Raw genomic sequence first — 26,678 nt, forward strand, 5'->3', positions numbered from 1 at the left:
CTAACTGATTTTTTTTTTTGCAAATGAAAACTATTAGAAAATGGTTAAAATAGCACTTGTATATCACTAGCATTAAATGTAAATGATCAGATAAGCTGCCAGTGCTTTAAATGGCTCATTGCAAGTCTGTTAAAGTTGTGAAGTGCACTCAGGCTTATTTTATTCTGTGTTTTGTGTAGTTTTCCTTAATTTTGCCAGATTGACTTAAACATCCAGAAAGTTTCTTGACAGGTCTCCAGCATCTTGCTAGGCATTACCTATGTGTAATGCTTTCTGTGGAATGTAATTGGGTTTTGGGCAGAGTACTTTAAATACCTTGATTGGTGAAAATAGTACAAATCTTGTTACAGAACCTTTACTGCAATAATTTAGTATGAAATGTGGGATAAAAAATATGTTTGGCTGTCAGCAAAGCTATAAACATAAAGTGCATCAGTCAAACAAGATGCATCAACAATGTTGACACAATCGCACTTGGGTATTTCAGAAATCAGTATTTGTCATCATCTCTCAATTTCACTGGTAATGTTTCACCTATGCTGCCCTCTTCCGTTTGGGGACATTTTTATCAGAACAAAAAATAACAGCAGTATGGTGCAGTGGCCATACCAAATAAAAGTTTATTAAAAAACATACTTCCAAGCAGCAAATGGCTAAAGGTGTTGAGAAAAGCAAAACCCAGGTGACAGGTCGCTATATGGATATTTTGCACAGAGACCTAGGAATTACTCAGATTTCTGACGCATTTTGAATGTCAAGCCCTCTTCCTCAAAACTAGTCTAATATGCTCTGTGGGAGAGAGCTTGTCCCTTGAAATGCATGAGCTATAATTCTTGGGTATCTGCATTATGTCCACATCTCAACCTGACTGTCACTTGGGTTTTGCTTTTCTCAACGCTTTTAGCCATTGTCTGTATGTTTTTGACGCTTTGCTTTTTAATAAATTTTCATTTTATATGTGCCCTTTTTTTTTTTTTTTTTTTTTTTTTTTTTTTATGATATCAATGCATAATTTTACTGATCTTTTTGGGCAAGCATTTATTACTAGTATACATTTCTTGAGTTTGTAAGTGGCAGGGTATTCCCCTACTATGAACTTACTTTCCGAACCAGACATGGCATGTGGCCTTATGCTACCCCATACATTATGCATTCTGATTGTACAATTTCCTTTAGCTATGCCTTTAACTATGTAGTGCAAGGGCCTAAATATCGTAAAAAACACCTGTAGTAATTGCCCGAGGTGGTGAGCGGTCAGTGCACTGGCTTGTAGTGTCATCCTAGCACTCAAGCAAACCTGTAGATAAAGGAAAGCCGGAAGCTCGATCTTTCGCAATAAATAAATGTATTAATCTGGGTGTGGTACAAAATAATACAGGGCCGAAACACTTTCCTTTTTATCTACATGTAGTGCAAGGGCCTGCCTGAATTTGATACAAAATTACAATAATTGTTTAGGTTTGTCCTCCTAATACATGGTTTTCATAAATATAAAGGAGATTGTACAACAATAGTGCCTGGCCAAAGTCTTATAGCCACAAGTCCTGCAGACAAAATTTACTATATTTGTAGCTGCATTACTGTTGGGGTCCTCTATCTTAAAATTATGTTTCTAACTACTTTTTCACCTGTACTAACAGTGTTCCTGCCAAATTCAAAGCTTGAGGGAACTCCATCCTTACTGTCTGTAGATGCGTTCCATCTCTTAGTAAGTGCCTCTTTTATTGCATTACTTTGCAGTCCCTATGTGCTTCTTATGCCCTAAACAACCACTAATAAAACATAACATCAGGCAAAACAGAAGCCTCAATAAAACATCCAATGAAATATGCACAGTTGATAACAACTTGCCAGTGCCTGGTATTTGTTTCTGTATTGAATATGTAGCATAAAAAAATATTGTTTGATATTTTTTCAGCCTGTATAAAAAATGTAAGTCTGTTTTGGCAACATATTGGTGTGATTTACTAAAACCTGGAGAGTGCAAAATCTGTTGTAGATCTGCATAGAAACCAATCGGCTTCCAGTTTTTTTGTTTAATTGAATAAGCTGAAGTTGGAAGCTGATTGGCTAACATGTACAGCTGCACCAGGTTTTGGACTATCCTGTTTTAATAAATCAACCCCATTGTTTTTGGGAGCCAGTGCAACAAACTGTTCTGGTTCTTTTGATCCAATTCAAGCTATTTGTTTTTACATTAATGTATTCCATTCAACAAAGAACCCTCAATTAACTATCAAAAACTTAGTTCAACTAAATAAAAGCTATTGCTTTTAAATATAAGCTCTTGCTTTCCTCCCCCAGAGTCACGTTTGGGCAGATTATTATTTTCCATTTAACTCTTTTTACTGCCACCAACATATGTCCGTAGTAACTGGGAATTTTTCATACACACACTCCTTGCAGGTGTCAGAAGTGTATGTGTATCATTGACTGTCAAATGGAAGCTTCCACACACCCCGGTAATGGCTGCCCTCTCCCATGTGTGCAACCCCATCAGGTTTCTCAGGCTCCATGTGGCCATCGGTGGACCCAGGACAGGATGGCGGGTGCCACTGCGTAGAGGGGAGGGAGAATACTCAACATCTGTTCACTAATCTCCTCTTTCTGTGACTGACCTGGAGGCAACGTGTAAAATGTCTCTTCTGGGTCCCCATGAAACGAATGCAGTGCGATCTGCACCACACTACTTTTATTGGAGGACAGGTCTTTTAGACCCCTAATGTCTCATTAAAGATAAAAATAACCTTTCGCTACATTTTTAAAACTATAAAAAAATTGAAGTTCCACCCTAGCCCCTAAAGGCCACCCAAAGCATTATGAGCATGTACGAATGTAAATGCATGTATCAGGGGCGCCTACACACAAGCATCGATTTGTACTACATGTCTTGCACATCGCCACATGTGCCAGAGTGAGAGCAATAATTCTAGGGCCAATATTTACAGTTAACTCTAAATTGATGACCTATGGGAAATATAGTGTACTGCAGTTGGTTGCAGTTTCACGGCACACAGTTTTAAGGCCGGACATGTTTGGTATCTATTTATTTGGCGCAACCTCATCTTTTATATTTTACAAAAAAATTGGGTACTATACCACATTTTTGTGCCCTTAAAATATCTTTAGTGCATATTTTACTGAAATTTTGCTTTTCATGAATTGTTGCACTAATAATGTGTGACATAAATTGTAACTACCACAATGTTTTTCTCTAAGGTGTCTGCTTTCAGAAAATATATTGTGTTTTGGAGGTTTCATGTAATTTTTAGGCCTAAAATTTCTTTAACTCCTTGCCATCCTAGGACACACCCATGCGTCCTAGGGAAAAATTAAACCAGGATCTTGACAGCAGCTGCAGCCATGATCCCAGTATCAAAATTTTAGGTCGGCTTTGGGCTTTCATGTGAAAGTGATATGAGCGCAGGGCCCTAATTAACAATTATCTCTAAACTGATAACCTGTAAAGGTTTTTAAAGCATCGCATATTGACCGTTTTTGTTTGGCATAAATGTATCACACAACATCAATTTTTTTTATTTTACTAGAATATTGGTTATTATATTGTGTTTGTGTGCAATAAATTTCAATTTAGGTACAGTGTAGCATGACTGCGCAATTGTCATTCAAAGTGCTACAGTGCTGAAAGCAGAAAAATGGCCTGGGCAGGAACGGGGTGTAAGTGGTCCTGTTGTAGGCAAGTGGATAAACCCATTGTAAACGCACTGTATATAGCTGGTTGCTAAGCAGGGGGCCGGGAAGCCAGCCACCGCGTCCTTAACAACCAATGAGTCATCAGCTGCCAGGGGGGTTCCCCGCTAACAGCTGAATGTAAAAATTGCCGTAAAAAAAGGCGTGCCCCCCCCCCCCAATCCATACCAAACTCTTATCTAAGCATGCAGCCCGGCAGGTCAGGAAAGGGAGGAGACGAGTGAGCCCCCCCCCTGAACTATACCAGGCCACATGCCCTCAACATGGGGGGGATGGGTGCTTTGGGGCCCTCTCCTCCAAAGCACCTTGTCCCCATGTTGATGGGGATAAGGGCCTCTTCCCAACAACCCTGGCTGGTGTTTGTCGGGGTGTGCGGGCGGGGGGGGCTTATTGAAATCAGGAAGCCCTCCTTTAAGAAGGGGGGGGTCCCAGATCCAGGTCCCTCCCTATATGAATGGGTATCTGGTACATCGTACTCTTATCCATTCACTTCAGAAAGCAGTGAAATGTCAAAAACCGTCTCATTTCTGTTTTTACAAGTCCTTTATTAAAAAAAAAAATAGCTCTGAGCTGTCTTCTCCCGCTACCATCTTCTCCCGCTGCCGTCTTCTCCCTCACTGCCAGTTTCCCGCTAAAAAAAAAACGCTCTTCTGTAGCTGTCTTCCTCCATTGTGTTGTTGCCCGCTGTCTGGCATTTCTTATATAGCCATGGGATGTGGCCATCCAATAACATCACCCAGAGAGCCTATATAAAAGACGGCTATATAAGAGATGCCAGACAGCGGGCGACAACACAACGGAGGAAGCCACCACAGAAAAAGAGCTTTTTTTTTTTTTTTTTTTTTTTTTTTTTAAGCAGGTAACCGGTGGCAAGGGAGGAGATAATAAAGAACTTGTCAAAAAATGGCTCTTGGGTGTTTTTTTTTTTTTTTTTTTTTATTACATTTCACTGTTTTTTGAGGTGAATGGGTAGGGGTACTATTTTCAACACAAAAATACGATGTACCCGATACCCTTTCACATAGGGGGGGCTGCAGGATCTGGCCCGCAGACCCAGACAACCACCGGCCAGGGTTGCCGGGAAGAGGCCCTTGTCCCTATCAACTTGGGGGGCCTCTACTAGACCCGAAGGACCTGGAGGGGCCCCCCATGCATTTTTATATATAGAGAGATATTTTATATATACAGTGGGGTAAAAAAGTATTTCGTCAGCCACCAATTGTGCAAGTTCTCCCACTTTAAAAGATGAGAGAGGCCTGTAATTGTCACCATAGGTATACCTCAACTATGAGAGACAAAATGTGGAAACCAATCCAGACAGATTTTTGAAAGAATTTATTTGCAAATTATGGTGGAAAACAAGTATTTGGTCACCTACAAAGAAGCAAGATTTCTGGCTCTCACAGACCTGTATCTTCTTCTTTAAGAGGCTCCTCTCTCCTCCACTCATTACCTGTATTAATGGCACCTGTTTGAACTTGTTATCAGTATAAAAGACACCTGTGCACAACCTCAAACAGTCACACTCCAAACTCCACTATGGTGAAGACCAAAGAGCTTTCGAAGGACACCAGAAACAATTGTAGACCTGCACCAGGCTGGGAAGACTGAATCTGCAATAGGCAAGCAGCTTGGTGTGAAGAAATCAACTGTGGGAGCAATAATTAGAAAATGGAAGACATACAAGACCACTGATAATCTCCCTAGATCTGGGGCTCCACGCAAGATTTCACCCCATGGGGTCAAAATGATCACAAGAACGGTGAGCAAAAATCCCAGAACCACACGTGGGGACCTAGTGAATGACCTGCAGAGAGCTGGGACCAACGTAACAAAGGCTACCATCAGTAACGCACTACGCCGCCAGGGACTCAGATCCTGCAGTGCCAGACATGTCCCCCCTGCTTAAGCCAGTACATGTCTGGGCCCATCTGAGGTTTGCTAGAGAGCATTTGGATGATCCAGAAGAGGATTGGGAGAATGTCATATGGTCAGATGAAACCAAAGTAGAACTGTTTGGTAGAAACACAACTCGTCGTGCTTGGAGGAGAGAGAATGCTGAGTTGCAACCAAAGAACACCATACCTACTGTGAAGAATGGGGGTGGCAACACCATGCTTTGGGGCTGTTTCTCTGCAAAGGGAACAGGACGACTGATCCGTGTACATGAAAGAATGAATGGGGCCATGTATCGTGAGATTTTGAGTGCAAACCTCCTCCCATCAGCATGGGCATTGAAGATGAAACGTGGCTGGGTCTTTCAGCATGACAATGATCCCAAACACACTGCCTGGGCAACAAAGAAGTGGCTTCAGAAGAAGCATTTCGAGGTCCTGGAGTGGCCTAGCCAGTCTCTAGATCTCAACCCCATAGAAAACCTTTGAAGGGAATTGAAAGTCCGTGTTGCCCAGCGACGGCCCCAAATCATCACTGCTCTAGAGGAGATCTGCATGGAGGAATGGGCCAACATACAGCAACAGTGTGTGACGACCTTGTGAAGACTTACAGAAAACGTTTGACCTCTGTCTTTGCCAACCAAGGATATATAACAAAGTGTTGAGATGAACTTTTGATATTGACAAAATACTTATTTTCCACCATAATTTGCAAATAAATTCTTTCAAAAATCAGACAATGTGATTGTCTGGATTTGTTTCCACATTTTGTCTCTCATAGTTGAGGTATACCTATGATGACAATTACAGGCCTCTCTCATCTTTTTAAGTGGGAGAACTTGTACAATTGGTGGCTGACTAAATACTTTTTTGCCCCACTGTGTGTATGTGTATGTGTGTGTGTATATATATATATATATATATATATATATATATATATATATATATATATATATATATAATATTAGGGATGCACCGAATGGGTTTTTTGGTGCCAAAACCGATACCGAAAATAAATCTTCCTTGATCCAGAAAAACGATACGGAAACAGCACCAAAACTGAAATAGGCTTTTTTTTTTTTTTTTTTTTTTTTATTACCCCAAAACATTATTGGATGTACAAAATTGTGTTACGTTTGTATTCGTTATATTATTTATATTCAACTTAATCATTAATTTTATGAAGAAAAGAATACTACAATCCAGTAATGTCAAAAAGTACTTTAATAAAAAGTAACCCACATAAAATTGGACAGTGGACACAGAAGATAAAAATAAAATAAGACTGCAGTCAGTGCACATTGCACCACCATACCAAATTAAACAGCCATAAAAAAAAAAAAAAAAATAATAATATATAGTATTAATAATAATGAATATATTAATATAATAATAATATAAAAATGCCAAAGACTGACTTTTTTATATTTTTATTAATTTCCAACTTCCATCAGAACTAGTTATTCAGTTCTCTCTCCCTAAGGTGTCCGCGGCTGGATGTGCGATAAGTGTATGTATGTAGCTACTGTATGACTACATACTAGTCAATACAGTAGATTGCACTGTGTTCCGGCCCTGGGTATGGGCGGAGACATCCTGGAACACAGACTAGTCTACAGCAGCGGTGCTCAGCCAATCACAGCAAGCAATGTAGACTAGTCTGTGTTTATGGAAGTCTCCGTCCGTACCCGGAACACAGTGCGATATAGTGTACATATAGTACTGTATGTAGAGTAGACAGCCACAGATACAGAACATACAGTTTTGCACATGCAGTGGGCTGACAGCTTAGGGAGAGAGCCGAGAGACAATGACATAGTTTGGCCCAACAACAGAACTTCAACAAACTATAAGTAAGTACTTTAAAAGAACAACTCTCTCAACTAACCATAACAGAAATATGGCAGAAGGCCGTTATTCTGTTTCACAGTTTCTTTAAATATAACATAGTACAGTGCTATGCTATAATAACATTTTTATTGTATTATTTTCTTTCAACTTTAATGAGAATTAGTAGTTTTTTTTCTCCAAATTCTCTCCCTAAGGTGTCAGCGGGTGGATGTGCGATATAAAAGTGTATGTATGTAGCTGCGGGTTAGATACATACTAGTCAATACAGTAGACTGCACTGTGTTCCGGCCCCGGGTATGGGCGGAGACATCCTGGAAGTGGAACACAGACTAGTCTACAGCAGCGGTGCTCAGCCAATCACAGCAAGCAATGTAGACTAGTCTGTGTTTATGGAAGTCAACGCCCATACCCGGAACAGAGTGCGGTATAGTACTGTAGTATGTAGACAGCCACAGATACAGAACATACAGTTTTGCATTTGCACATGCAGCGGGCTGACCACTTAGGGAGAGACATAGTTTAGCCCAACAGCAACAAACTATGGTACAGTAGTTCAAAAGCTGGAGTTCTCTCTTAAAAATAAAGTGCAAAAAACTGTAGAAGAACTACAATGAACAACCAACACATGGCACAACTAGACAATTAGAACATACTAAGTAGTCAGTCATACTATGTTGTATGTTCCAATTGTCCAGTAGCACAGTCCAATACCAATTAATTTGCTATGTTCAACATAGTAAATGAATTGGTCTATGCTACAGATTTTTAAATCTATTTCAGTAAAAGTGGCAGATTTCACTTTAAGAACAAAATCTGTTCAGCTTTATCACAGGAGAGACGGTTTCTCTTCTCATCAAGAATATGAGATGCTAGACTGAATAGTCTCTCAATCTCTGTACTGGTGCTTGGGGCAGATAAATATCTGCGTGCAATCTGTGCAAGCAAGGGAAAATGTTCTTTGTTGATGCACCATTACTCAAGGGGATTGTCGCTTCTGGCAATAGGCTGTTCAGCTAAATAAATGTCCACCTGTTGGGTAGCTGCACTTGTTGTGGCACCACTATGGATTGGGGTGCATTCGTGTAAAATTTCTTCAAACATATCAGATATGGAGGGAGTGTGTTCCTGTCACTTTCCTCTGTGCAACACCTCAAAACTCCTTCACTAGATGCTTCCACCACCTCCATTTGTGCCAGTATCATTTCCCGTGCACGCTGCTTTTTCTCCACAATAAAGTAATGCTCTTTAAATCGAGGATCTAGAACTGTTGCAATGCAGTACAGAGGGTTGGACTCGGTGTCTTGAAACCGGTTGATAACGGCCTCCAGTAGAGTGGTTTTAGCTGTTTCTACCTCTTTTCCAAGCAGACGCTTCAGTGCAGCAATTAAGGGGATAACTTCAGCAATAGAAGCATTAGCTGAGCTTATTTCTTTTGTTAAAGAGGAGTTCCACCCAGGGGGTCCATTAAAAAAAAAAATAAATAAAAGTCAGCAGCTACAAATACTGTAGCTGCTGACTTTTAATTGGACACTTACCTGTCCCTGGGTCCAGCGATGCAGGGGATAGAAGCCCCGCTCGTCCGTCCCCCCCCGCTCGTCGGCGCCGGCATTTCACCTGTGGGCACCGGGCTGTGGCTTCACAGCCTGGCATGTGCGAGCGGCGCCGCGCGCCGTGATTGGCCGCTCAATCACCTGGGACCTGTAATGGGTCCCAGATGATTGACAGGAGGGAGGGAGCAGAGCCGAGCCCTTCCTGTGCCGAGGGGGAAGTGATGTCACCAGCCCAGGCAAAGGAAGAGGCAGACTACGAGGGACCACCTAGCAACAGGCATTTAGAGGTAAGTAAAAAAAAAAATATCCAAATGTTTTTTTGTTTTTTGTTTTTTTTTTAGAATTTTTCAGGTATTTTTGTTTTTTGGGGTGGAACACCACTTTAACTGTTCAAATGGAGATAGAAGAGACAAACTATTTTCAACTAACGTCCACTGATGTGCAGAATACTTAAAGTGACCCAAAATTTTTATTCCTTTTGATACGATATCAGATATCCTAGATTGTAAGCTCTAAGGAGCAGGGCCCTCTGATTCCTACTGTATCAAATTGTATTGTATTTGTACTGTCTACCCTCAAGTTGTAAAGCGCTACGTAAACTGTTGGCGCTATATAAATACTGTATAATAAATAATAATAATAATATGGTGCGCTGACTTAGCAATCCTTCATTCACAGCCAATTGTAGCGTGTGTGCCATGCACGGTATGCTTTGAAGTTCACTGTCCTCCATTGCCTTTGCCATGTTCCGCGCATTATCTCGGACAATCAAATGCACTTTAGACTTCTCAATGTGCCAAGTGTCAAGCATGGTTTTTAAAGCATCAGATATTGCTGCTGCAGTATGTGATTCAACAAACTCACGTGCGTTAAGTAGGATGTTTAGCAATTGAAATTTGTCATCTATCCACTGCGCTGTCAGGCTAAGCATGCTCGTTGGACTGACGTCTGAACTCCAAATGTCGGTAGTAAAACTGATTGCTATGATGTCGGTAGTCATGAGCTCATGAACGTGTTTTCTAACACTGCAAAACAATTCAGGTAGACAGGTATCTGCAAAGTAGCGTCTGCTTGGTAGTGAGTAACGCGGCTCAATATGTTGCATGAGCCTACGGAATCCAACGTCCTCCACAACAGAGAATGGCTGGTCTTCTAATGCAATAAATTCCATAATTTTATCTGTAATGGCACGAGCTTTGGGACTGTCACGTGCATATTTTTTAACCTTTTCAAAGACTGTGGCCACAGATGGTGTTAAGCCTGAGGCACTTTTTGAAAGTGTCGCTGTTTTCTTATCTGCATGCTGAACTGGATGACGTGTTTTCAGGTGGTGTATCAAACCTGTTGTTGAAAAATGCCTTGGCACTGTACCCCCTCTTGAAATTTCTGCTGAGCAAAGACTACAGATTGCAAATTTGGGGTCTTTATCAGAAACTTTAAAATATTTCCACACTGCAGACATGGTCCACCTTTGCTGGTAGCGCAGAATAATAGCATAGAATGATCTATAGTGGGAGTGAAATCTGAGGGGGGAAAAAAAGGACGAAATCAATTAAAAGCTAAACCCCAGAAGGCAGCTTTAAAAAATAAAAAACTAACCAATCTTTTTTTTTTTTTTTTTTTTTTACGGTGCAGCTCTTGCCATGCAAGGTCTGCACTGCAGTACATCTGACTTATACCAAAAGATAATTGAACTGATTAAATTTGATTTGAAATGGAATGGATTGCTTGAAGTTTGCAATTGCACGCTATTTTATTTTTTTGAGCTATTCTGTAGTATACTATAAACTTGTGCTTGTTGTCATTGAATTTGACACTTTGTCAGCGTAGTATACTAGTATTATAAGTTATACTAAATAACTATATTACATTTATTGCATACTGTCATGTCATGTTTAAAAAAATTAATGCGCTTGCTGTCATGTGTAGTATAACTATACTTAATGATAACAAGCGCATACATTTTATAGCTACAGAATAGCTCAAAAAATAAATAGCATGCCATTGCAATCCATTCCATTCCATTTCAAATCAAATCATATTTAATCAGTTCAATTATATAAAATTTTTTGCTACAAGTCAGATCTACTGTAGTGCAGACAGACAGAAATTTTAAATACTAGTATTGCATGGCAAGAGTACTGGCTTGTTGTTTAACAAAGGCTAAGTAGTAAGTAATACATGTTGTTGGACTGCTATAGACATAGATCATCATTTCAGTTTCAGTACTATAATAAAATAAAATAATACTACTAGTTGGATTGTTTCTGTCAGTTTAAATAAGGCGAAATGCTCACCAGCGAATAGTAGTAATGGTAGCCATGTAGGAGGGACAGTGCCCACTCTTGTGCTTGAGTATGCTATGTGCCGCCCTCTATGAAGCCGTCTCTCGGGTCCCAGCAGCGTCTCTCGGGTCCCAGCAGCGTCTCTCAAGCACGTGGAGCATCCGTGGGGAAGGTGCCAGCGTCTCAGCAGGGAACGTGCAGAGTATGTGCTTACGAGTGCGGCGTCTTAACCGCGAGGAACGTGCATGCCGCCCACGGCTACTGCGCATGCGCGATTTTCGGCGCCATTATCGGCAAGAATTCTCTTTCGGCATTTTGCCGAAAAGGCCATTTTCGGCCGATATGTTTCGGCGGCCGAAATTTCGGTGCATCCTTATATATAATATATGTACTTACTTTGCATTCAGCTGTCAGTGGGGAACCCCGCTGACAGCTGATGACTCATCATTGTAAAGGATGCGCCGTCCGGCTTTACAGCCCCCTGCTTAGCAACCAGCTATATACAGTGCTATATACACTAAACGCACACTTGTACACTTGCGTTTCTGGTACGATTCCATTGAAGTCTGTTACCCGCAAATTGTGGGATAAAAGGTCCCGACCCTTTCTAAAAACACATAGATGTGAACTTTTACCATAGGAAGTAGACTGTAGTGCGTTTCTGCAAACTGCAAAATGCACTAAAAAATGCATAGGTGGGAACCTAGGGTAACAATGGACGAGCAGCATGAGCAGGATTTTTAACATTGAAAGTGCTTCACATACAATACAGATAAGAGCATTGTCCTCTTACTGCTCTCTAAATGTTATGGAGTCATCTTCCATGTCTATATGTCTATCAAGCAGCCTCATCAAATATTGTAAAATAATGTGCAATAAACCTCAACCCCCTTTATAATGTCTGCTTTGTATTCATTTCCAACCTGGCTTCCAGGAGATGGCCAATTCCCATTTGGTACTAACCAGATCACAATAACTGCAGGGGAAGGGTCCCATCAAACTGTTAACTCTTTCCAACCAGGCAGACCATAACCATAATAAATTTGAGACCGCATGTTATTAAGTAAGGAAGCAGGATTCAGCCACAGTCCCTGTAAGTTAGCCACGCGTGATTAATATGTGGGGACTGTAGCTGAAGCCTGCCTCCTTACTAAAAGATGTGATTGATCTGTTTGGAGTGCAGTCCTGGGTTTAATATTGCTGTGAACAGAGTGGGACATGCTACAGAAGGAGTCAGCGGCCAATGTGGGGAGAGAGTCGACAAGAGGGGACTCGGGAGGCTTTCAGGTGGCATTATGCTTTTTAATGATGTCACAAGCAGAACATAATTTTTTTTAACTTTTGCAGGTAGCCCTGATCAGTATAGGTCAGTGTTTCTCATCTTTCAAAGCCAGGTTGAAATTACAGGGGGAGAAGAGGAGACCCACTGTTTGAATAGTCTGAATATGATTTTTTTAAAATACATTTCCCTAAGGTCAAATTGTAAAGGAACATTTTTTGATAGTTTTCAGTGGGGTTATAGTATGTGTGTATAAAGATTTTTTTTTTTCTTCAGCTCATATGATGTATTTTATTTAATTTCTTTCTATCTTAGGTGGGGTCAGTTTTGGCCTTCCCATCTTTATACTGGGAGGAAGGTGTGAACCTTTATCCTTCACCCCTGGTTTCTGCTTACAACCATCTCTACCTCTTCCATCTTATTACTATGACCCACATCCTGCAAATCATTTTCACATCTGCTGCAGGTAAAATAAATGAAACCACAAAACAGTCCAAAAGCCTTTTAAAAGTATATACTTTTTATTATTTCATAGAATGTTATTTTTGTTAATGGTTTAATTTCTTCCTGTAAAATAAAAAGTGTAAAAAAGTTTTGATGAAGGTTGAGCTGGTAAAAAAACTGTTTCCTCATACAATGCAACCTTTCAGGGCTTTGCTATGTTTAAGCTGTATGAATCACATATCCACATAAATTCATAATCTAAATACAAGGTAGTGCTGTGTAAGTTAAAATGATTGTTATGGTTCAAGGTTTTTTTCAAGGTGAAAAACCTTCTGTGTGCAGCAGCGCCCCAAGCCCCCTAAAAGTTACCTGTGCCCCATCTTGATCCAGCAATGTGCAGGTCTCTCGCTCCTCAAGGGGAAAGTTGGGGCGGCTGAGCTGTGCTCTCTGCGTAAATAGGCACACAGATCACCAGTTCAGGACCGAGCCTGCTCGGGTGACCCCATAGCAAGTTGCTTGCTATGGGAGCACTAGGCAGGAGGGAGGGGCCTGGAGCACCAGCAGGGGACTCGTGAAGAGGAGGATTGGGGCAGCTCTCTGGAAAACCACTGCACAGAGCAGGTATGACATGTTTGGTTAAAACAAAAAAAACAAAAAAAAAACCTTTTTAATGTCACTTTAAGTCATAAACATAAATTCAGTGTTTAACATGAAACAAGTGCCTATATTCCTTATGTTTGCAATATATTTTTAATAAGGAATATATATACTTTTTGTTTCATGTTTATCACTGAATCTATGATAGAAGGGACAATGTAAATTAAACAGTGTGTGTTTATTATCACTTTAAGTCATAAACATAAATTCAGTGTTAAACATGAAACAAAAAGTATTTATATTCCTTATTAAAAATACATTACAAACATAAGGAATATAGGCACTTGTTTCTGTTTAATTTACATTCCCTTCTATTTCTGCATATGGATGATGGCATGGTAATTATTTTAATAAAAATAACCCATCTAAGTACCTTTTTCGTAGGCGATATACAGCTGTCACATGACCCAGCCTGTCTGCAGGGAAAACCATAAACAGGAGGAGGATCTAGTCCTCTGCTGCTGGTCACAAAAAGAAGAAACACAGCTTTTGGAATACAGGGCAAAAAAGAAAAATCAATAAAAGGTTTTAATTTGTCATACAAATATATATTTGAAATCAACTCTTTATTATTTTGTGGAAATAATGTGGTGTGGGCAGTTTTCTGCCAGTAACAGGCTGTCGTATGCCCCTCCAGCCAGTGTCTTAGAATAAGAGGGCGATGAAGCAACCATTAATCTACATGTAATATCCCACCCACATTGTGTATAGATGGTTAGTGGGCATGGTGGAGGAAGTGGGCTGTCATTTACCACTATGTATACGCCCACATGTATGACTTTGACGTCACAAGGGCTGCTAGAATGCGATGGGGAGGAAATGTTCAGCATAGAAAATCACACAAAACTGAGCATGTGCAGAGTTGCCACTACAGCTGCAAAATCCCTAGCTGAATTGGGGACATGAACAGAAGATGAAGATAGAGAGCAGCAGAATCAACCAGGTTTTTGGCAGAATACAGAAAATGAATCCCATAGTGACGGCGTATGAACAGCATGTATTAAACCATTTATTGATGGTTTTTATGATGTGAGTTTAGTGACACTTTATGTTACACAACGCCACCTTGTATCTAGATTATAAACTAATGTGGATATATGATTTATATATGTTATGATTTAATGTGGCAGCAGTGATTTTCTTGCTTGAATCACTGAAGGGGGATTTTTTTGTTACTTGTGTAATTTTTTTTCTTCTTCACTTGCTTGGTGTGCTCGTTTGTAATTTTTGATTATGTGTAAGCTGTACTTTCTAGCAACATTATGTAGTAGAGGGAATAACCTCGGGAGCAACCTTTTGAACTGTACATTGCTTGCCTTTGCTCTTAAAGGTTAAATTGGCCACTTGACTGCCCTATAGCAATTTTACTGCTACAGGGAGACACCTCTGCCCTGGTTCACTGCGTGTGTGTATATATGTGTGTATATATATATATATATATATATATATATATATATATATATATATATATATATATATATATATATATGTATATGTGTGTGTGTGTGTGTGTGTGTGTTCATAAGTTTACATACCCTGGCAAAATTTATGATTTCTTGGCCATTTTTCAGAGAATATGAATGATAACACAAAAACTTTTCTTTCACTCATGGTTAGTGTTTGGGTGAAGCCATTTATTATCAATCAACTGTGTTTACTCTTTTTAAATCATAATGGCAACAGAAACTACCCAAATGACCCTGATCAAAAGTTTACATACCCCAGTTCTTAATACCGTGTATTGCACCCTTTAACATCAATGACAGCTTGAAGTCTTTTGTTGTATTTGTGGATGAGGCTCTTTATCTTCTCAGATGGTAAAGCTGCCCATTCCTCTTGGCAAAAAGCCTCCAGTTCCTGTAAATTCTTGGGCTGTCTTGCATGAACTACACGTTTGAGATCTCCCCAGAGTGGCTCAATGATATTGAGGTCAGGAGACTGAGATGGCCACTCCAGAACCCTCACTTGATTCTGCTGTAGCCAATGACAGGTCGACTTGGCCTTGTGTTTTGGATCATTGTCATGCTGGAATGTCCAAGTACGTCCCGTGCACAGCTTCCTGGCTGATGAATGTAAATGTTCCTCCAGTATTTTTGATGACATACTGCATTTATCTTGCCATCAATTTTGACCAAATTACCTGTGCCTTTGTAGCTCACACATCCCCAAAATGTCAGTGATCCACCTCTGTGTTTCACAGTAGGAATGGTTTCATTATAGGCCCTGTTGATTCCTCTCAAAATGTAGTGTTTATGGTTGTGGCCAAAAAGCTCAATTTTGGTCTCATCACTCCAAATGACTTTGTGCCAGAAGGTTTGAGGCTTATCTGTGCTGTTTTGCGTATTGTAAGTGGGATACTTTGTGGTATTTGCATAGTAATGGCTTTCTTCTGGCGACTTGACCTTGCAGCCCATCTTTCTTCAAGTGCCTCCTTTTTGTGCATCTTGAAACAGCCGCACCATATGTTTTCAGAGAGTCCTGTATTTCACCTGAAGTTATTTGTGGGTTTTTCTTTGCATCCTGAACAATTTTCCTGGCAGTTGTGGCTGAAATTTTAGTTGGTCTACCTGACCATGGTTTGGTTTCAACAGAACCCCTCATTTTTCACTTCTTGATTAGAGTTTGAAGACTGCTGATTGGCAGTCTCAATTCCTTGGATATCTTTTTATATCCATTTCCTGTTTTAATACAGTTCAACTACCTTTTCCCGCAGATCCTTTTGACATTTCTTTTGCATTCCCCATGACTCAGAATCCAGAAACGTCAGTGCAGCACTGGATGAAAGATGCAAGGGTCTGTCAGGAGTCCAGAAACTCATTGACCTTTTATACATACACACTAATTACAAGAAAACAGATCACGGGTGAGAATGGTTAATTTTAATAGCCATTCATACCCCTTTGTGTCAGCTTGTGTGCATGTTATCAGGGTATGTAAACTTTTGATCAGGGTCATTTGGGTAGTTTCTATTGCCTTTTATGATTTAAAAAGAGTAAACACAGTTGTTTGATAATAAATGGCTTCAGCTAAAAACTAACAATGAGTGAAAGAAATGTTTTTGTGTTATTTATATTCTCTGAAAAATGGCCAAGAAATCATACATTTTGCCAGGGTATGTGAACTTATGAGCACAACTATGAGTGTGTGTCTGTGTATATGTATGTATGTGTATGTATACTGATTATTGAGCAGAGAGGCAGAACCGCGGTCTACTGATGTAAACAGGAGGGAAGAGATTACATTGAATTTCTTCCCCCTAGTAAAAGCACCTCCCACAGTGTATTAAAATACTGGTTAGGCATACAGTTAACTCTTTGAATCGCCCCTGATGTTGACCCCTTCCCAGCCAGTGTCATTAGTACAGTGATAGTGCATATTTTTATCACTGGTCCCCAAAATGTCCGCCACAACATCGCAGTCCCACTATAAGTGGCTGATCACCACCAAAAAATACATAATAAAAATATCCTATCGTTTGTAGACACTAACTTTTTGCTCAATCCAATCAATATATGCCTTTTTGGTATTTTTTTTACCAAAAATATATACCGGTAGCCGAATACAAATTGATTAAATTTCCGAAGAAATTTGATTCTTTCAATTTTTTTTTATTGGATATGTTTTATAGCAGAAAGTAATTTTTTTTTTTTTTTTTTTAAATTGGGCCTCAAAGTGTCAATATTTTGTGTGGCCAGCATTGCCTTAATGCTCTTGGGCATGGAGTTCACCAGAGCATCACAGGTTGCCACTGGAGTCCTCTTCCACTCCTCCATGACGACATCACGGAGCTGATGGATGTTTGAGGGGAGAACAAATTTACACTGTTCTACAAGCTGTAAACTCACTACTTTACATTGTAGCAAAGTGTCATTTCTTCAGTGCTGTCACATGAAAAGATATAATAAAATATTTACAAAAAAATGTGAGGGGTGTACTCACTTTTGTGAGATACTGTAGGTGGAGCATCCTAGATATAGAACAGTTTCTTAAATTGTTATCTCTGAAACTTGATTGTTGGAGTTATTTTATGCATTTAGCATGGCCTTCATCCACTCAAAGAGGTCGTGTTCTCAGATATCTTATTTATTATTTTCTAAAAATATCATTTATATCATGAAGTAGTGCGTCAGATTTGTAGACCTCTCAGATATGTCTTTTTCCACAGGCACTGTTCCAGATTTGTCCTTGGGTGATGGTGAAGAAGGTCTTAGTGCTGCCAATTTGTGTCGGGACCTATCACAACTTACTAATGGGTGAGTGACTTTTCAAGCTTGGTCAGAAACATTTAATCTGTTTAGTCTGTACTGATCAAGTACATCCCATATTTCACCCTTTTGTACACTAAATACATACCTTTTTTTAATAGCGAATTTGAGGTGATCAATTATGTATTTATTCATCATGTTTGGAACCATTTAGTTTCACTTATATAGGGTAATGTGGTAAACAGCAAACACTGCTGGAGCAGATATAACTATAGAGAAAAAACTAAGGGCCCATTTATGCTATTGCATTGTGGTAACGTGTGCAGTATCACATGTTACATGTTGTGGTGTGATGCGTTGCCATGCACCCAAGTTCACCTTGATGGTGAGTAGGGGTGTGGAATTTAATCGATGCATCGCGATTTGGGAGTCCCCGATGTGGCATCAATGCAAGCACCCCGAAAAATTGATGTCGGGTGTGACGTCATCCCGACTTGCCCCGCCCCTCCCGGAAGTGTGCCCCGAGCGTTTTTTGTCAAAATGGCTTTTGCTATTGAATGCAATAGTAATCCATTCAGTGGTGATTGCTGTATGTGTTTTTTTTTTAAATATATGTAGCTTCATACCTCGTTTTTAGTCTGTCTATATAACTGTATATCCCGGCGCTCATGTGACTGCTCGGTCCGACCCGCCCCTTTCCTCTCTGTCTCTCCTGACGTCAGCCCAGCCCGCCTCTCTTCTGATCTGATAGCTACAGTTGGTGGGCAGGGCTGAGAACTCCCAACTCAGGAGAGACAGAGAGACGTGAGACTGAGAGGAGAGACGTGGGCCGGACTGAGCAGTCACATGAGCGGCTTATACTGTTTTATACACAGACCCAAAAAAAACGAGGTATGAAGCTGCATATATTTAAAAAAAAACACACACAGCGGTCACCCCCAGCGGTCACAGTTTGCACATTCCACTGTGTTAACTCCTAGTGTGCTGGAAGGTGAAAATGAGGGAGCCCAGAGAAATGTCATCACAGAGACAGTAGTACAGGGAACTTGACAGGGCTGTTTGTCAGTTGTGGATTGTAATCCCTCCTGAAATCCCAGCAGCCATGTGTGTGAATTCCTGTACCTTGTAGTGCACCGGATTAGTGCACTACGTAAAGTGGAGTTCCACCCCTTTTTTAGTTTATTAAAAGTCAGCAGCTACAAAAAGTGTAGCTGCTGACTTTTAATAATCAGACGTTCACCTGTTCCACAGTCCATCGATACGGCCGCACGGAGCCTCATTCCTCTCCCTCTCCTCGGCGTCATCATATCTACTGTGGACAGTGACACCCGCCCATGACAGATTATGGCTTCACAGCCGGGCGCAGACTGCACGAGCCTCACTGCGATCTGCCATTGGCCAGCCAATCTTCTGGGACCCAGAAGATCGCTGGCAGGGAGGGGCCGCCTAGTAAATTTTTTGTTTATTAAAAGTCAGCAGCTACAAAAAAAAGTGTATCTTCTGACTTTTAATAAAAAGACACTCACCTGTCCCACAATCCAGCGACGTGGCCACCCAAACCCTCCATTCTTTCCCCTGCCTGTCTACGGCGCTGGCAATACTACTGTGGTCATCCGGCTGTGACTGCTTGCAGCTTCACAGCCGGGTGCGCCTGTCTCACTGTGCTGTCCTGCACAGCCGGGCAATCTTCTGGGAACTGTGATGTGTCCCAGAAGATTGCAGTGAGGAAGGGCCGCCTAGGCGGCCCAAGCGGAAGTGGGAGCGCGTCAGTCATCGTGATGCATCGCGGAATCAAATTGTTGACCAGATAATCGTAATCGAATCGTGAGACCAGTGAAGATGTGCACCCCTAATGGTGAGGTATGCTGCCAGAAATGGTACATGCATCTCTTTAGTTATGTTTTGGTGCAATCAGCAGACCTTTTAGCCAGCGAGTATATTCCCATATTAAGAAAAGAACACAATTGATCCTGGGCATTAAGGCATATTCCCACAAGAGCTATTGACCAGTTTGAGCCTCCATTCACACCAATGCGTTTTTTCATGCTTTTTGCAGAAATGCAGGACCTTTTTTTTTTAAACATGGGTTCCTATGGAACACCGTCACATCAGTTAATTGTTGTTCCTCCTGCCTTTCTGGAAAGGGTCAGGGCACTTTATTAAACATGAAACTGTGCTTTTTTTGGCTCAGTAGACTTCAATTGAGAAGCTGCAGAAAAGCATTTTGTGCGTTTTTACCACAATTGCGTTTTTAAATCTGCCAAACAACAAATCCCCCCCCCCCCCCCCCCCCCCCCAAAAAAGTGCATAAAAATCATGGTAAAAAAAAAGAAACATGGCAAACACAGCAAATAGCACTGCAGAAACGCTCAAAAGCAAACTACATAGTGAAGGATCATTTCATTGTGGTAAGCCGTTTTGAGTTCTGTATGTTCACGCAATTTGAATATCTTTTTTGAGGCACGAATCTTATTGTGCATATAAGTGTATGGTCGTACACTTGTTTGTGGCCTTTTTAGGAGCACAGTGCGTTGTCAGATTGTACCAATCCAGATTGCTCACCGATTGTCAAGTGTATGGTTGTTTCTTATGCATAAAAATGTAATGTGATTGTCTGTCTGCATTTGTTGATTAATTACGTTTTAGGGTTGTACACTTAGGCTTCATGTACACAGGATGTTTTTACAACCTCTCCTGAATGATTTAACTTGACAGATAGTAACCCACGTTAAAAAAGGCCGTTTTTGCTGCATTTGTGTTTAGAAGCGTTTAAAAAAAAAAAAGGCAAAAATAAAAACCGCCTGTTAATGAAATGCAGCTAAACGCGAGTTACCGCATTTAGCTGCTGTTTAGAAGTGTTTGGAGCTTGAAATGCCTCTAAACTCAGCTTCTGAACCCATTTTTTTTGCATTACAAAAAGAGCTTCTAAACTCAACTGCCTAGAATCTACCATAAATGACCCTGTGTACATGGACAGATAAGATAACATAGAGGAGAGTTAAGGGTGAAAAAAATGCCCAACTGCTCTTAAACGTCCGTTTACCAGCAGCAGTGTACATGAGGCCTTATGTGTGGATTTTTAGGAGTACAGTGAGATTTGTTACAAATTGTACCAATTAGGAATTACAATTATGTTGTATATTTTTTTTTGTTTTTTTGTGATTTGTTTTTATTGTGCACATTTTGTGTTTGATTACTTTTTATATTCAGTTTGAATTAATGAGCATTTGTTTAGCACTACATTTTCCTATGTTTAATATTACATATATGTTTGGTATCAGGACTTCTGTGCTGGCAGCTTTACAAATATTCAGACCAGAGCACAGGTTTTAAATGAACAGCTGCTAACATGTGTTCATGTGTGGCATTGCATGTATTAACGCAACATTTAAGAAGTTGAATATACCTCTTTACCCCTCATTTAACCAGAACAGTTCCAGGCCTAAAACCAAGTAGTACAGGGGGGGGGAAAGAACCCCCTGAAAAGGGAGTCATGGGCAGACCAAACTGCTTTATAAAGGATATAATTTTATTGTACAAAAAGACTGGGTAGCCATCACCAACACCAGGATTATATTAAAATTAAGACAACGTTGTCCATTAAGAGCAGCTGCGTCACTCAACCATCGCACATACACACACCAATGATCCAAGTTAATAATAAATTAAAGTGCAGTACCTGATACTGGATTAAACTACAAGTCCCGGTGACAAACACCATACGGAAATATGTCCATCCTGTCATTGAAATGGTTTAGGGGCCCCCTTGAAGGGGGATAGTTGGATAAGAAGTGATTTGTTGACACTTTGTGGTATTCCCCAAGATGGTATAGTTATCTGGAATATGGACTAATTGAGAACTGGTGTTCAGTCGGATGTAAAAGGTAGCATATCTACAGTGAATAACGGTCCAGACACACAGGTAAACAATAGTCCAGGTAATACTATATGAATACGTTCACAGGGGAACCCACTGTTGCATAGCAGTACATAAATAGTCACTACAATACCGAGTAGACTATTGCAGGCTGGGGAAAATAAGAGTCAAGTGAAGTTTTTTAAGGACCAATGGTTCGTTCACCCAACCGAATTAAAGCAGTGGTATCACACTTTGGGCATACACCGGCAGCTCCAAAGGGTTGGTTTGGATAACCAGAGGCTGTATGGTGTCATCCGCTGTGTCCTATTACCATACGGGGTACGTAGAGCTATAGTGAACAGCCACCGTCGGGCTATCACTCTATAGGCTCATCCAGGCCACCGTCCAATTTCATATCTATCTATCTATCTATCTATCTATCTATCTATCTATCTATCTATCTATCTATCTATCTATCACTCTCCTGACAGGGTCTCTTTAAAACTTAAGTGAATAGGTACACGTAGCTGTAGACATGCTGCTACAGAGAGGTTAATATTAATTTCTGAAAGGCTGGTAATTATGCTATTCTTATGAATCATTTTATGTGTATGTATTGTTCAATAACTTGTTTGCAAATATTGCTATAAAAAAGCTTATAGTATTTTTGACACTGTATATTCTATAAATGTCTTGTTGCAGTTGCCTAGCAGCTGATATTTCTGGTGGATATGTCTGGGACTGTGTAAGGAGAGGCATTCTCCCTTTCTTGCGCTGTGCTGCTGTCTTCTTCTACTACTTGCTGGGAGTGATGCCACCCGACGAACTGCAGACATTGGGTAAGTCATCAGTTGATGTTCTCACTAATAGGGTAAAAATTATATGTGCTATTCAGCAAAATTAATTGCCCGTGCTTTACAGTGATCCTATTGTACTACCTGTTATGAAAACTCATCATATTCCCCTTGGTTCTATTCATCAGTGTTCATGAACAAAAAACCACCTGAATGCACACACACACACGGCACACAATTTTTTTACATGTATATTTTAAAACCTTAGTAAGACTATACAGTATATTGCCCTTGTTCTAAGGGACTAAAGGTTTTTTTTTACCTTTTTAATGCATTCTCTGCTTTAGGCTAAAAATCCTTCCATTGACAGCTCCCCCCCAATTACATACCTGAGCCCAATCTCAATCCAGCTCTGTGCCCGAGAGTAGCGGCGCTCTCCTCTCTCTCCTCTCTCTCCTCTCTCTCCCTTCACTTGACATGGAGGCAGCAGCTTCTGCTGCTGTCAATCAGATCCAGTAGGTTGGGAGCCAGAGGGAGGTCAAAGCCACTCTGTGTGCATCAATGGATGCAGCCCAGCTCAGAGAAGGTGGGTATAAGTGATTGTAAAGTTCAAATTTAAAGAAAGAAGCCTGTTATATCCTGCTCCTGCGCAATAGGTTTGCATTGCGTGGCCTGAACCTCCTCTTCTCAAGTTCCCCACTGATGCTCCTGGCTCCTTCCATCCACCGAGTGCCCCTATAGAACAACCATTTCTATGGGGGCACTCATGTGGGCTCAGTCCCGAGCTTTGATGTCTGTGCATATTTACACAGATAGCGGGACTCGGCCTGCTCCCTCATCACTGACTTTGATTGACAGCAGCGGAAACCAATGGCTTCTGCTGCCTCAGCAAAGCCAGTGAGATCAGGAAGTGAGGGAAGATGAGAGCTGCAGACATGCACAGCGCTGGATCAAATGAGGGCTCAAGTAAGTAAAAGAGGGGGAGAGAGGGCAAAGCTGATGCCTAAACATTTTTTAACTTAATGCAAGGAATTTTGTTGAGGAATTCTAGCTACAGCCATCTTGAGTAAGGACAGATGATTCAAGTAGCATTTAATTCCTGGAATTAATCTGCCCTTAGCTCAGGCATGCAGACAGGAAGGTGTGCTTAGCTGAGAAAACCCCTGCTCCCCTCCAGATGCAAGAGAAAAAATGCCCATGAAGGAAACCCCCTTGATGTATGCGATCATTTTGACCTAGGCTAGAAACAATAAAGTAAAAAGAAATGTGTAAAAACAAAAAAAAAAAAAAAAAAAGGCCCCTTTCACACATGACTCATGAACTTGAATAGAACTTCCTATATAATTACTAAGGCTGATAGCATAAGGATTAAAAAATCTTTAAAGCTGATTTTGAGAGTTTAGTTTAGCTTTTATCGTTTTTTCCACATAATGCCCAGGCTCTGTGTAGTAAAGAAACAATATAGCTAAGGGCCACCATAACCCGATAAGGCAGCTTGATGTAATGTTGAGCAAAGATTGAGCTGTTTAGGGCTACCCCTGGAGAGCTGATATGGCCTTTTTTCCCGTTATAAGAAGTCTGTTATATATAATATTATTCTATAGTCTGTTAAATCTATTCTATTGCATTTTTTGCAGCGGTTCCTGAAGAGCAGTATGAGGCTTTGTGCAGCTACCTCTGTTTACCTACCAATTTGTTTCTACTTTTTGAAGAGCACTGGGATACCATGAAACCACTTATCCAGAGGTAAATAGCTTACTGTTCCCATGTTAAACTTTGTGTATAATCACTACTCTTCTCATCTAACATTTCATCTCCTAGCCAGATTTAGAGGAAAAAGATGGGGAGCTGCTTATTTCAAATTCTTGCAAAATGAGCAAACAGTGTGGCCAGGCAGTGGGGGGGGGAAGCAATAGAATTTTGGGGTGCTTCACTTTAGGCATCACCAGCAATAGGATAGCAATATAGATCTTTAGCTAGACCTCATTTAGAATACTCTGTTCAGTTCTTGAGATCTCGCTTACAAAAAGATATTGTTAGGATAGAATGAGTGATGATCAACAAAAATAGTCAAAGGTCTGAGGGACATAACATATCTAGAGAGACTGCAGGAACCTAATATGTACACCCTTGAGGATAGGCATTTGAAATCTTTAACCACTAGAACACCAGCACATTAAAACCCCTACCCGTCTGGGACATTTTTTAGTTTTCAGCTCTGTGATATTTTGACTAAAAATTACTCGGTCATGCAACACTGTACCTAAATAAATACATTTTATATCACTTTTTTAGACCAATTTTATACTATACAATGGAAAAAAAAAAGACAAAAAAAAACAACAAACAAAACAAAAAAACTTTCATTTAATTTTTGCTATAAAGCCTGGGAAATCTTCCCTAATTTATTTAGCCCAAAATGTTTAATGCTACATTTTTTCTTTTTTGGTAAAAAATGTTGTCTTTGTGAAAGTTATAGAACCTACAAACTATAGTGTACAGTAGGGGTATTGAAATTCACGAAGGTCCAGTCAGCAAAGGTCTAAATCACATGTTTGATTCCTAACAGCACTGTGCATCATTGGCAAACGTGGCATGTTTTTTCAAGTGCCAAACTGCATGGTGCCACAGTACCATGCAGCTCCTTTTCACACTCCTGTTCTCACCCCCTTTATAGCACCACTCCTTCACATTGTGGTCCCCAACCCTCCTTCACAGTCCTCACCGTTTTTATAGATTCCCCCCCCCCCCCCCCCCTTCATTTCACTCCCTTCACATTCCTGTCCTCGCTCCCCTTTTATATTGCCCCCTTTTATATCAACGCCCTTCCTCCGCTTTAGTTTCCGGACCCCCTTCACATCACCCTTGACTTCCCCCATTCTTCATAGCAGCGACCGAGCCCTCTTCCCTGCCCTTTCTTGCAGGAGGCACAGAAGATCTAGAGCTGACATCAGAAGGGCAGCACATCGATGGACAAGAGGGTGAGAGCTGCCCCAGTTAACTGATTGGTTGCTAGGATGCAGGGTGGTCCATGCAATCAATCAGTTAACTGGGCCAGCTCCTGCCGCGTCCATCCATCGCTCTGCTGCCTCCCGATGTCTGCTCTGCAAAGTAGACTGTGCTAGTGACAGCTGAGGGGAAGAACCGGCTTCTAAATGGCGCAAATGGGGCAGGTCCAGATGGGACATTGACTTGGTCCAGATCCACACCACGGTCCGCTGTTTAGTGATGCCTGGTCTACAGTATATCTTTGACATGCATCAGCCCTGATGTTCTGACTGTCTATCTCATTTCTTGAGGCCATAAAATACCAGGACAGTACAAAAAAACCCAGAATGACCTATTTTTGTAACGTAGACATTCCAAAGCATTTAGTAAGCTGTATGGTGGTGATTTTAAAGTTTAACTTTTTTGGAAAAGGAAGAATGTAATTAAAATTTGATTTTAGTTCTCAAAGTTGTCATTTTAACTCGTTATTTCTCACACACAGTGTGGACATATTTACAGTTAAACCCCAAAATACATTCTTTTACTCCTGAGTATGGGGATCCTGCATGTGTGAGACTTTTTTTGTTGCCTAGGTGCAAAAATCCAGAAAGCACCTTCAGGCTTCTATTGGTATAAATAATAATGCATCTGATTTCCTTATACCTTTCACTTCCTGGGGCCCTGAAGTACCAGGACAGGAAAAACACCCACAACAAAACAACTACATTTTGCAAAGACCACCCTCCAACATTTAAATTGGAGGCACAAAACCGCATTTTTTTTTTTTTTTTTGCCACCAATTTTTGGAAAATGAAGAAAGAAAATGTGTGTGGTGTGTTGTAGGTGTGTGTGTGTGTTTTTTGTTTTTTTTTGTTTTTTGTTTTTTACATACAACTGTCAAGAAGAGATTTCTCACACACAGCAAAGGCATTCTTAGAATTACACCCCAAAACATTCTGCTATTCCACCAGAGTATGGGGATACCACATATGTATGCAAGACTTTTTTTGCAGCCTAGCTGCATGGAATAGCTTAAAATGCAAGGAGAACCTCTACTCTTATTGGGAAAAAAATGGGCATCACATTTCCTGACTACCTCTCATGTTTGGAGGTGAAGGAGTGTCAGGACAGAAGAAACATGCACAAAATGACCACCTTTT

The 26,678-nt window shown here is 40.6% G+C and overlaps 1 protein-coding gene across 1 annotated transcript in view; it reads left to right on the forward strand.

The window, feature by feature from the left end:
• The window catches only part of UBR1 (ubiquitin protein ligase E3 component n-recognin 1), a gene marked incomplete in the record, with an annotated part of 288,714 nt that overhangs the window by 234,282 nt on the left and 27,754 nt on the right, over positions 1 to 26,678 (forward strand). The window contains 5 exon segments of the mRNA XM_073609777.1: positions 1,641 to 1,708; positions 12,887 to 13,037; positions 17,838 to 17,925; positions 22,439 to 22,575; positions 24,168 to 24,276. Coding sequence (XP_073465878.1) covers positions 1,641 to 1,708; positions 12,887 to 13,037; positions 17,838 to 17,925; positions 22,439 to 22,575; positions 24,168 to 24,276 — 553 coding nt within the window.

The sequence above is a fragment of the Aquarana catesbeiana genome, linkage group LG13 (assembly GCF_042186555.1).
Source record: "Aquarana catesbeiana isolate 2022-GZ linkage group LG13, ASM4218655v1, whole genome shotgun sequence".
NCBI lineage: Eukaryota > Metazoa > Chordata > Amphibia > Anura > Ranidae > Aquarana > Aquarana catesbeiana.